The sequence below is a fragment of the Papio anubis genome, chromosome 11, assembly GCF_008728515.1.
Source record: "Papio anubis isolate 15944 chromosome 11, Panubis1.0, whole genome shotgun sequence".
Taxonomy (NCBI): Eukaryota; Metazoa; Chordata; class Mammalia; order Primates; family Cercopithecidae; genus Papio; species Papio anubis.
The window spans coordinates 44,994,999-45,007,835 of NC_044986.1; the positions used below are offsets into that span (position 1 = coordinate 44,994,999).

Here is a 12,837-nt window from a genome sequence, read left to right on the forward strand (position 1 = left end):
CACTTCCCGCTTTATGCTGTCTGTCTCCTGCGCCGCCATGGTAAGACGTGCTTGCTTCCTCTTCGCTTTCCGCCGTGATAGTAAGTTTCCTGAGGCCTCCTAGCCATGCTTCCTGTACAACCTGTGGAGCTGTGAGTCTATCAAACCTCTTGTCTTCATAAATTACCCAGTCTCAGGTAGTTCTTTATAGTAGTGTGAAAGACACTAATACACCTTGTTTGTATCCGGGCTTAATAGACTACTGAATCTGTGATTCAAAGCAAGATATTTGTGAAATGAGAATGATAGTAACACTATTTCTTAGGATTGTGAAGATTATGGTAACATCTATAAAGCATGTAGCACCTAGTAATACCCAACAAACAGCTTTTTTTCACTAGGATTACTACCATCATCATGATCATCACTTTTGCCTTAGCTGCCTATGTAACTTATAACCAAATATTTACCATGCCCCCACCATCCCCACTTATTTCTATCCTGAAGAGGATTTTCTGTCAAAGGGGAAAAGTTTTTCTTAAGTGAAGTCAATTGTAAAATGTATAAGGAATAGGCAGCCATACGCAGTGCTCACGCCTATAATCCCAGCACTCTGGGAGGCTGAGGTGGGAGGACTATTTGAGTCCAGCAGTCCAAGACCAGCCTAAGCAACAAAACAAGACCTCATCTTTGTACAAAGAATCAAAAGTTATCCGGGCATGGTGGTGCATGCCTGTGGTGCCAGCTACTCAGGAAGCTGAGATGGGAGGATTGCTTAAACCCAGCATGTCAAGGCTACAGTGAGCCATGATTGTACCACTGTACTCCAGCCTGGGTACAATGATAGTACCACTGCATGCTTTTTTGAGACCCTGTCTCAAAAAATAAATAAATAACATGCTATGACATTTGTAGAGTGGGGGGATATCAATGCCTTTACTAAAAAGTTGTCATAATAATTCAGTGAGACTGAATAAAATCACATGTATGAGCAGCAAGAAGAGCATATATTAAGTGCTCAAAAACTGTGAAATTAAACGTGTACTACCTGGAAGGTCATGCTCATAAGAGGACTTATCTGTCTCCTCATCAGTAGGAAGCCCTATATTCTGAACATCTTTCTTCTTAAAGGAACTTGAAGCCTTATATCCTGGAGGTCAAACTCTTCCAAGTATTTCGGAAATTCTCACCTAGTATTTCAGGCTATCTATAGTACTGATTGTCTAAAACAGGGAGCAAATTTGTTAGGGTATATATTAAAATGCAAATTCCTGGGGGGGGTCTCAGATATATTAAACCTTTAAGAAGACACCAACCCTCTCCCAGTCATAGAATTATTTATATTTTGTTCACTTTTCAAAAGGCGTTGTGACTGCCATCAGCCAAGAATATAGGCAAATATTACATAATAAACAAATGAATGTGTGTGCACATGTGTGTGCATGCATACACAAAGACACACACAAGGCTCAGAAAGTCAAACCAATTGAATTAGACTTATCTCTGAGCTTTCTGTGTATTGAGTAACAAAATAAAACAAATAAAACTTTAACTGAGGGTAAAAACATAAGCCATAAATCCATTTTAGTTCTTCCCTAGCTTTCAGTTTGCTCTGAATAAAGCATCATTTCCACATTCTCAAATTCCCCATATATTGATTGGAGGATGAACAGCTCTTTCTAGAATAAGATGCATCATTTTATATAAAGTTCTATTAGAGTTGATGACTTTCTGAAAGAGGAAATAAAAGCCTTCCCTTGAAATGCAGTTTGGAATAATCTAAGGATCAGAACTCAGTCAGAATATCTGAGAACCATGCTCAAAACCCAGACACTGAGGACAAGGAGAAGAAGTGGGAATGAAGTAAATAAAAATGAGGAGTTGATGCTGATTCCAAAAACATCAATGTGACAGTGGCGGGTGCCTGCAGAACCCTGCAGTGAGCTCTCTGAGAGCACTCCTTGAGGGTCTTGCAGAGGTATGTGTGCATCAAGCAGGAATAAGACAGAGGTATGTGTGCATCAAGCAGGAATAAGAAGCACGTACCTGGGCCCAGTGCAGCATATTCTGAACAGATGTTCCCGCAGGACTGTGTGACAAGTAAACATCCAAGCGACTCTGCAAAGAGATTACTTCTCATTTAGAGGCTAATCATATTATCATACCACAAGTAAACATTTGAGAGAAATTTAAAATGTTTTTTCTTTTCCTCTTTTCCCTTTCTTTATTTCTTTTTTTATTTTTATTTTTATTTTTGAGATGGAGTCTCGCTTGTTGCCCAGACTGGAGTGCAGTGGTGCGATCTTGGCGTGCTGCAGGCTCCACCTCCTGGATTCCATTCTCCTGCCTCAATCTCCCGAGTAGCTGGGATTACAGGCGTGCACCACCACGCCCAGCTAATTTTGTTTTTGTATTTTTAGTAGAGACGGAGTTTCACCATGTCAGCCAGGGTAGTCTTGATCTCCTACCTGCCTTGGCCTCCTCAAAGTGCTGGAATTACAGGTGTGAGCCACCGCGCCCAGCCTCTTTTCCCTTTCTTTAAGGAAAAAAACATGTACCATATAATCTGAAGACATATTAACCAAAGAAGCCCGTCTTAGAAGAACTTTTTCCTCCACAGACTCCGTCCTGTCCTCAAACCTACAGGGGGAATCCCACTGGGCAAAGACAAAAGGAAATCTTTTTCCAGACTCAACTCCCATAGGTTCAAGGGTATAGGAGATTAAAGGATAAAAACCCCAGTGATCTTCTCCTTCACCCCATGTTAAGTCCCAAAGGACTTTCAAAGGGAGCTGTTGACCCTAAGGCGCTAATAATAGATCTGAATGTTACCTTTTGTTTTCTGAATTTTAAAATGTGGTAAATATTCTACAGGACTCTGAAAGTTTGTGTGGCATAATTAATTCAGTCGGTTTATTTAGATATCTTATGGATAAACAACCACACACACACACAAGAACAAAAACAAAACACGCACACAAACTCTTGATTCTCTTATATTTTCAACTGCACTGTTTTTAAAATAAAAAGAGTTATTTTCAACCAAAGTAAGCATCAGAAACATCTTAGGGCTTTAAAAATATTTTAACCTACTTATTAAGCTATCCAAATGTACTGAATACAAATCAAAATCTCAAAGGTTGAGTTCTGGACATGTGTATTTTTCCAAAGTTCCACCAATATTACTTATGCACTCCTGGTTATGGTTCTTTGAAACAAATGTCCGTGAAGGTGCTGTAATATTCTGTAAGCCTTGCTTTTTGGCAGGAAGACAAAAGGTGATCTGAAAAAAGGTGTCCATATGGACAGCAAGGGCCAATGAATAGTCAAGGGTGTTATTTTGTGATGTCTTTCTTTAGCAAACTCTTAGGATATGCTGAGAGGGTGCTTTTAAAATACACTCGTTTGTGTTTGTTTCAAGGTCTTTTTACTCAGCTCTATCTACATGATATGCTTTCCCCTATATATATCCTTACATCTAAGTGATAGGCAAGCATAGTTTCCACTGTACATTGAGAAAGTGAGAGAGGAATGTAGAAAGGCAGTGGCTAAGACATGTTTTGCATAAAAAGTCTTTTATAAATCTTTCTTGAAAGCAAGAAATATTTTAAGCAGTGCTTTCCACTGACTGGAAGATTAGGCTCTGGGCAGAAGTCTGTGAGAGAGGTGGAGACCAACTTCAGCCTGATCCTACCTCTGGTTTTAAACACATCTCCTCTCTTTCCCTCCTCCCTCCCCCAACTCCTTGGGTCATCATGGAAAATATCTCAGTTAAGTTAGACATTACTTGACAAGAACGCTGACACTGATCCTTCTCAGTACCCCTTGAACAATAAATTTGTAGCTGTTGTTGAAGAACCATCTCTCCTTTTATCCCTTTGGGTTAAGGAAGTAAGTGGTTCATAAAATAACTTTCCAAATCAACTGTGAAAGTGGAAAATTGGTAAAAATAAAAATACAAATGTCTGGACTCATCCCTTGATATTCTACTTCAGTGAACATGACATAAGGCTCAAGCACAGCAAGATAAATATCAAACCCATAGCCTTTATCTAAGTAAAGGACGTTTCAGGTAAGAAGAGATGAGAATTGTTGGCAGTAAAGCTTTCTTCTCAAATCCTCCTGTGAAAGCAAGTGGACTCTCAACCCTCACTGGAAGCCATGAATGTACTGATGACATTCCAAAAGCAAAAAGGAAACCTCAAATTGCAGTTGCCATATACTCCAGAATGAACTTTCATCACCTCTGTGCAACAAAACAATGTTTTCCCAGACCCAATTACTTACACTTACCATATTTAAGTTTTGCGGATCAAATCCACTCAGAGTAAATAGGAAGTTGCTGCAAATACGATGGAATAGCTTCCGACTGCACACTTTGGTGGCAATGAATTTGTCAAACAATGTATGAGGGTGGAACATTTTGTCACCAAACAACACCTACAAGATAATTTAAAACCATCAAATCTTATAGACGTGGATATCAAAAGTGGAGAAAGAGGTAGTTCAAAGAAGGACTGCACAGTATTAGGTGACATCTGCTCAGTGTTGGTCCTTAGTAAAATCATGAGGCTTGTTATTAGGTATGTAATCCTTCCAATGCACCTCTTAATGGCTTTTCCCAAAAACCCTTAATTGGGGTGTTTTTTAGAATGCCCCTTGAGAAACTAGTTCCCACAGGAAATTTGTAAGGCTTTGGAGTGAGGCATACATGTGTTTCATTCTGGATTCAAACACATTCTATACCTTAGGAGAGTTTTAAATTTCTATTATTATAAATTTTCTCATCTATAAAATGGAAAAATGTTCTTATAGGCAGGGCTGTTGTAAAGTTAGTAGGTCATGTTTAAAAGACAATTAGTGCAGTTCCTAGCATCTAGTACACATGAAAATATTATTTAATTAAAATATAAATTAATGTAATTATTATTACTGTCATAATTAGTGACTCATACAGATTTGAGCCATTCCTTCCGGAATCCTTTAATGAATTCTTTCTATAGACAAAAGCTTAACCCACATAAATGAATCTTTACTAGTGGAATTTCAGGCAGTGTTGCCAGCAAGTTCCTTTGCTTCACAGCTACTAGTTTTATAATATTAGCATAATAAACTAGATATAAAGTTAAAAAGATATTTTTTAGTTCTTAAAACTTTGGAAACACCCATTTACAGTAAAAATAAACACACATTTCTTCTGGAATTCTTTATTAACCAGATATTACAACTAAAGAACAGTAATAACTAGCATTTATTCACTTAAAATCTAATTCACTTTAAGATCTTATACTATATCTAGAAAACTAGATCAAGTAAATTCCTACTGTTCATAGCTTATTAAATTCTGAGTTTAAAAATGATTGTCTTATATAGGCAGATATAATCTTTATTTAATGGAATATTTGATATTCCATGGAATATTAATGGAATATATGAAGTACCAAGATTTCATACTCCGCTTCATGCCCAAGAGAGGAAGAGAAGGATAGAGGCAGGGAAAGAGGAAGGGAAGGAGGGAGAGGGAGAGAAGATGGAGGAGGAAGAAGAAGAAGAGGAAGAAGAAAAAGGGAAGGGAAAGGAAGGACAACAATATGTTAAACTACTTCAAACCACACTTCTCAATTATTTAGGTCTGGAAAGTAATAATAAGCCTTATACATATTATCTAATTGATTCCAGACTCTTCTTCATTTTATCACAATCACTAGGACACTTAGATAATACCCTAGATAATTAATTTAACTTGCCAAATTGTAATTCTTCCTGTGTAAATGTCCCCATAATAATTTAATAATAGTAGCAGCATACACTCATAAAAGGAGCGTATCTTTTAAAATAATGTTGACATTTACTTCATGTTTTCAAGTGTGACAATTTAAATAGATTGTCAAATGAATAAATAAAGTAAAAGGCAGGATCTGACTTTAACCAGTAAACAAATTTATTTTTATTTATCAATAACTTAGTCATCCATGCTTGGCAAAACAAATCCATGTGAAAGAAAATAGCCAGTTCATAAAAGTAATCAACAATGAAAATGCAGTGTTAAGAAACAGGTGACATCTACCGTCATGGATTCTTGGTCCTCTGTTCTGAAACCTGGAGTTGGCTTTCCCAAATACAGAGTAAATTAGCAGGACATTCTCTGACTCCACTCTACCTCAATATCCCGTGACTCAGCAAAATTACTATGCATTTACCCAAAGGCGAATAATTTCTCCTTTACCCTAACCTAAAAGAGAGGATATTAATGAGGCCAGCCAGTAGGAGAGCACCCATGTACACAGTAGCAAACATGCCAACTTGTAGATGTAATTCCAAGTTGGCTCTGGAGGAGGCATGTTTGTCACATAACAGCAGGGAGCCAGTCTCCTTCTAGTAGCTCTTTTGGTATGTGTGAGAATTAGAAAAGGCACCTCTCTTTATGGCAACATGGCCCCATGCCAGGGCACATGGCTTGCTAAGCAGAACATGGGCTGGATTCAGCCCTCAACAGCCCACTGAGCTGGTCACCCTTGTTCACTAGCTTCTTCAGGTTGGCATTGAAAAAGTGGAAAAACCACCACATATAAAAAAGACCATTGGTTGGGTTGCCTGGTCACATCTGGGTTCAAATTCTGGCTCTGCCATCCATTTGCTGGGTGACTTGGGACAGGCTGCTTAGCCTCTCTGAGCCTCAAGTTCTTCTTTTAAGAAATGGAGCCGGGCGCGGTGGCTCAAGCCTGTAATCCCAGCACTTTGGGAGGCCGAGACGGGCGGATCACGAGGTCAGCAGATCGAGACCATCCTGGCTAACCCAGTGAAACCCCGTCTCTACTAAAAAATACAAAAAAACTAGCCGGGCGAGGTGGTGGGGGCCTGTAGTCCCAGCTACTCGGGAGGCTGAGGCAGGAGAATGGCGTAAACCTGGGAGGCGGAGCTTGCAGTGAGCTGACATCCGGCCACTGCACTCCAGCCTGGGCGGCAGAGCGAGACTCCGTCTCACAAAAAAAAAAAAAAAAAAAAAAAAAAAATGGAGACAGTACTAACAATCTTTAATGTTGTAGAGACATGTCAAAAGCAAAGGATCAAAGCAATCTGTAAGTCGGAAAGAAAGTAGAATGACAAGAACACCAAGGCATAAATGTCCAGGGACAAAATGGGATGTGAGGAAGGGGAAATGGATGAATGAATTTCTCAACTTAACAAACTCTACTCATTCTATCAATGTGAAAATTGAGGCTTGTCCAAGGTTACAATTGGCAGGAGGCAGAGGCAGAGTGTGAACCCAGTTTTGTCTGACTTAAATCTTTATCCTCTATACTCAATTCAATTCAACTCTCATGAATTGAGTTGAATGTAATAGAAATGGAGCAATTGAAAATACTGGCAGCGTCAATGAAAAAGGAAGTGCTAATCAGAGAGAGAAAAAAAGTTGTCTCAGTCCAGAAGCTCCCATATAAAAGGAACCCTTTCACCAAGCATTCCTGCGAGCATCTGGCTGATGGGAGAGGAGAGGAGAAATAAAGTCTCTTCCTCAAAAAGTCAAAAACATACCTAAACATTGTCTATCATTTCATTGTCATATCTTATAGATTATTTTTTGTTGCACAACTCTTGTTCCAATCCCCAGTATCTATCAACTGATGTGTTAACAATAACTCCATCATTATTCTCCTAATCTTTCACCTTTCTTGATGTCTTTTACCCCCATCTGCTTACATTTGGTTCCCAGGGGAATCTTTCTAAAAAGGGGCATTATGCATGTCATTCCTCTGTGCAAATATTTCCATGCTCCCCAATTACCTATAGAATACATTCCAAACTCATTAATTTCGCACTCAAATCCCTTTATAATCTGCCTCTACATTTCCAACATGATTTCTCATACTCTCCTTTACTAATACTAATATAAAACTCCAGTAAAGTGAGTTATGTGTGGTTTTCCATGGCCTGAGCTTCACCACTTCAATGTTGCTCATGCTTCCCTCTTGCTTTGGAAAGCCTTTCTATACCACACTCTATACTGAAATGTTATCCTTAAGTGCAAACTAAAATGCCATCTTATCCAAAAAGTCTGTTGTGATTCCAACAGCTAGAAGTATTTTTGCTTTTCTCTGAGTTTACCTAGCAAAGTTTTTGCTCTATCATTATAATACTGGAATTTCTACTAGGGATTAGTAGGTCATATGTGGCAGTTCTGTTGGTACTATAGTTACTCTATTGGAGTTATAATTTAGAAAGGGCTGAGAATGACGTTTTCCAGCTGCATCCATGTTCCTACAGAAAACCAAACACCACATGTTCTCACTCATAGGTGGGAATTGAACAATGAGAACAATTGGACAGAGGAAGGGGAACATCACACACCAGGGCCTGTTGTGGGGTTTGGGGAGTGGGGAGGGATAGCATTAGGAGACATAGCTAATGTAAACGATGAGTTAATGGGTGCAGCACACCAACATGGCACATGTATACATATGTAACAAACCTGCACGTTGTGCATATGTACCCTAGAACTTAAAGTATAATAAAAAATAAATAAATAAAACAATAATTTTGAAAGGGCAATCTTTCTAAAATTACAAATTTGATCAAGCCACTTTTCTATTTAATATTCTTCAATGGCCTCCCATCATTAACAGAACAAAGTCTAAACTCCTAGACATGACACTGCTTTCTTCCATTGTCTCCTAATACCTCCTTAGTTGAATCCCATTCTACTCTCACATACACCCTAGTTTTTACTCATGCCAATGAGCTGAAAAGTTTCCTTGTAGACATAGCTGTTTCCTAATGCCAGGGCCTTGAAATAGTAACTCCTAGATATCTTTTGGCTGAATTAACTTGTACACCACATCCTACACACGTCAGGGAATGCAGTAAGTTTAAAGACAGCTGTGCAAATGAAGAGGAATGGAAAGATCCCACTGTCCTAAAATATCTCTTAATTGTGTGGGAATACTGAAATAATTTAGCGAACAGTCTGACATTGTTTACTTAATAGCAGGAGCAGGCCAGAGTGAAGTCTCAATGGTATAAGAGGCCCAGGTACCAACAGGCAATGTAAGCATGTTTTGTTATTTTCAGGTGGTTTTTCTGCTACCCATCTTTCTGGGATGTATAGATAGGCACTTCAATCACCATAGACTAATTTGTTTAGCTCTCAACAGGAATCTTCTGTAAATCTTTGGGCTTTCTATCAGAATTGTTTCACTTTCATCTGCTTTCATTGAAATCACTGAACTGTACAATCACCACCATGGGAGTTATTACCGTGGGAGAAGCCCATGTTAAAATACAAGAAGAAAACACACCAACCCATGCAATGCAATTCACCTGGACTAGATAAACGATCAGATTAGTTAGCCGTCAACTAGAGGAGATCAGGGGGCCCAGAGTTTTGCCTGGGTTTTCGGAATTGTCAAAATGACAGCCTGTAAAGTGTCAGGAAATGAAACAAGGTTGGGCATTTAGTGATGGAGGAGGGTACGTTCTATAAAACTAATGATAGCCAAAACAATTGTTAACATTTATTAAAGGTTTACAGTATGCAAGACATTGTTTTAAAGGATATGCTGTATTAATTCACGTCGTCCTCATGGTAGCCCTATGAGTGAGAAGTATTATTATCCCCACGTTACAGATGAAGAGCACTTAAGGTCTTGACCAGATTTACCCAGCTTGCAAATCATACAAATGAGATTCAAACCCACACCATCTGATTCCATGCTGTGAACTCAACCACTACCGCCCCTAAAAAATTAGGGATCACCAGAAAAATTTAATCCGCTAAATTCAACAAACCAATCAATCAAATAAGCTCTCTCTATCTGTGGTTGAGAAATGATACAGGAGACATGTTTCTAGACATAGTTGAAGAAAGTAGGGTAGATTAACAACAGGGGGAGTTCCCTGAACTCTGCTAATAAGATTGCATACATCATCAGTGAACTTATATGGATTATCTTGAATACCTATTATTTTCTCAGAAGTTTGTAAAATGTCATTGGTTTTCTGTTGAAATCAGTGGAAATAAAGCTACTTTTAGTTATTTCAGATTAAAACTTGGGAAGTCACATACCTTGACTACTTGCCTGGAAAGAGTTGTTAGTTTTTTCATAGGACTTCGGGTATATTTCAGTGTGACAACTGGAGCCAGTGCAAAAAATATCTTAATCCTTTTAGCCAGTTCTGGGTTTGTAGAAAATGCTATAAAAGCTGAAATGGAAGAAGACACTAGTTCATAGTTTTCACATAATTATTTGTTCATTGTAAGTTGTAGTAAATGTAGCCATATTAAAAACAAAACAAAAAACAACATAGAATTATTACCATTTGTAGAGAAGAATTTCTCAATTTCTCAAGGGTGGAATTGGCTAATTCAGAATAAAGTGTTTCCTGTCCCTGGGGAGTGCAAGGAGAGAGGGTTCAAATATCTACTGTGGGGCATGTCTAGGTAAACTCCAAAGCCCATTCCAGCTTGACGATAGTTCTGGTATCAGACAAAACTGGGCTGTAAATTTGGCTTCCTATTTACTTCCTATTTCCTACTTCCTATTTACTTCCCTGTGTGAGTCTCGGTTTTCTCAGTCTGTAAGTGTGAATGGTAAAATCCTTATAGGATGATTTTTATAAAAGTCAAATGTATGTAAGTTATATGCATTTGACCTTTATAACCTTTGTGTCTGTAATCTTTATTAAAGATATGAAATGTAAGATGTTACTTGGGAATATCACCATTAGAACAGATTCCTCAATTCAACCATTTGTGGAGCATGGATGATAGTGGTTTCAGATGTTTGCAGTTTCCAATAAGAGAATGTATGTGAGATGTGTGATACAGTACAAGTATGTACAGACCTGCTTTACACCGGAATCCTGATTATAATTAAGATATAGAAAACGGACTGATGGAAATCCTGTTGGTAGTGTTAAGGCCTCTAGCCAAAGTGAGAACAGTAAGGGGACAAATAGGCCTCATAACACTGCCAACATAGCCCTACCCACATCTGGCCTACTCCAATGCCTCCCTGGCAACTAAAAGTCATACTGATTGTAGCATATAATTGCTGAGTTTTGTAATCTCTGCTTTCTTTCTAGTGTCCCTCACTAGACTGTGAGATCTTCAAGGAAAGAATGAATACCATATTTATCTCTGCTTCCTCAGCATATAACAGTGTCTGACAAATGTTTGTTGGTCGCACAAACGAATATATGAATAATTCTCCCTCTTTCAGGCTTATGTATCAATCTCCAAATTTAGTATTGAGGGAAAATTCTCTATTGTCATTCTTATTTTATTTACTCTTCAGAAATTAGCCAGAGGAAATGGTTTCCCAAGTCAAGCCCTCAAGCTAGAGATTGCACAGACAGAAGAAATACTGACCCCCTTCCATGAATATGCAAGAAGAGCCCCTGACATTCTCTGATCACATCTGCCCCAAACACACCTATGGTGGTGCCTTGTGAGTGACCCACGTAGTAGAGTCGCTTCTGTCCTGTTTTCTCTATGATAAAACTGATTGTGGCTGGAAGGTCATATTTAGCCATCTCATCCAAACTATCAAAAAGAAAGAATAACAAATTAGAAAAGTCCTCTCATTGTTAGGCCTAGAACATTTAAACACATTCAGTGAAAACATAAATACTTTGATTTTGTTAAATATAAGACTAGTGTCAATATATGATATTAGGCATCTACGCAACTTTAAAGGGTGCAACGCCTTGATTGCAAGTCAACATTTTTAAGAAACTGAAATCAGAAAAATTTGATTTGTCAAGGCCTACTGATGCTTTTCTTGCAAGGCTAGTCATATTCACTTAATTCTATAACAGGTTTACCAAGCTCCTCTGAAAAGAGCAATTACCTGGAATGCTTATCTAAAAGAATAATAAAGCAAACAGATTTGCAGACCTCAGCCGACTGACTGAATCAGAATTTCCTGGGAAGAGACCCAGTAATCCGCATATTTAACAATGACCTCAGTTACTTCTGATCCTGTATATAGTTTAATAAATACTTACCTAGGGAATTTTCTAGTCATTTGCAAGGGTGCAATGGATTATGGTTATAGAATTAGGAAACGCCAGTGCTTTCCAGAAAGAAGGCTGGCAATGAAGCCAAGGAACACAGGGTTTTCATGACCTCCAAGGCATGGTTCTTAGCTCCTATGCCAGTGCATGGGTTTGCTTCTGTAACCAGGTAGGCGTAGCTTCTGAAGCAGACAGCAACCCCTGGCGCTGCTGCTGGCAACACTGTTGCTTAGCCATTCTGTAATCAGGCTTTCTTCTTACTTCCCTTAGAACATACATACACACACTCACCCACACACAGATACCAGGAAGGAGGCAGGAATTCTAAAACAGTCATGCAATAATAGTGACAGTTCTTTAAAGCCTGTGAAGAAAGTCTGGGTAGAGAAAGAAAGGTTTGTTTCCTTCTTGTGGATTCCACTGCGTGCATTTGGACCCAAAAAGGGCAAAAATCACTAGGTGTTCATACATATACATGAGCAGAGTACACACTGTATTCGTTAATAGGTTTCTCCTTACCTGAAGGCCCAGTATTCTGGTGATTCGGGCGACAATTTAAGGTGTTTTCTGGACCAAGTGTTTCCTCGGCTGTTCCCCAACCACACATCATAGCCACTATCTGCCAGAAGGAAAGCCAGGCTGTTGTTGGGCAGGTTGCAAATCCAGTTACTGGCAGATGCAATTAAGCCATGCTGCAAATACACAGCAGGCTTTGGAGCTGCAAAACACAGGCAACAAGAATTTCATGTCTGAACTTCCTCAGTGCCTACAAGAAAAATCTCATTCCTGAATTTCTGTAGTATAGAATAGAGGTTAAGAGGTAAAATCTGATGCCAGGCAAAT

The 12,837-nt window shown here is 38.8% G+C and overlaps 1 protein-coding gene across 1 annotated transcript in view; it reads right to left on the reverse strand.

Moving 5' to 3' along the window:
• Positions 1-12,837, reverse strand: part of LIPK (lipase family member K) — a 30,924-nt gene that overhangs the window by 11,011 nt on the left and 7,076 nt on the right. Inside the window, exons 3-7 of the mRNA XM_021943461.2 lie at positions 12,514-12,712; positions 11,412-11,521; positions 10,043-10,179; positions 4,273-4,419; positions 2,026-2,097 (exon numbers count right to left, since the gene is read on the reverse strand). Of these exons, the coding sequence (XP_021799153.1) occupies positions 2,026-2,097; positions 4,273-4,419; positions 10,043-10,179; positions 11,412-11,521; positions 12,514-12,712 (665 nt within the window). The remainder of the gene's footprint in view (positions 1-2,025; positions 2,098-4,272; positions 4,420-10,042; positions 10,180-11,411; positions 11,522-12,513; positions 12,713-12,837) is intronic.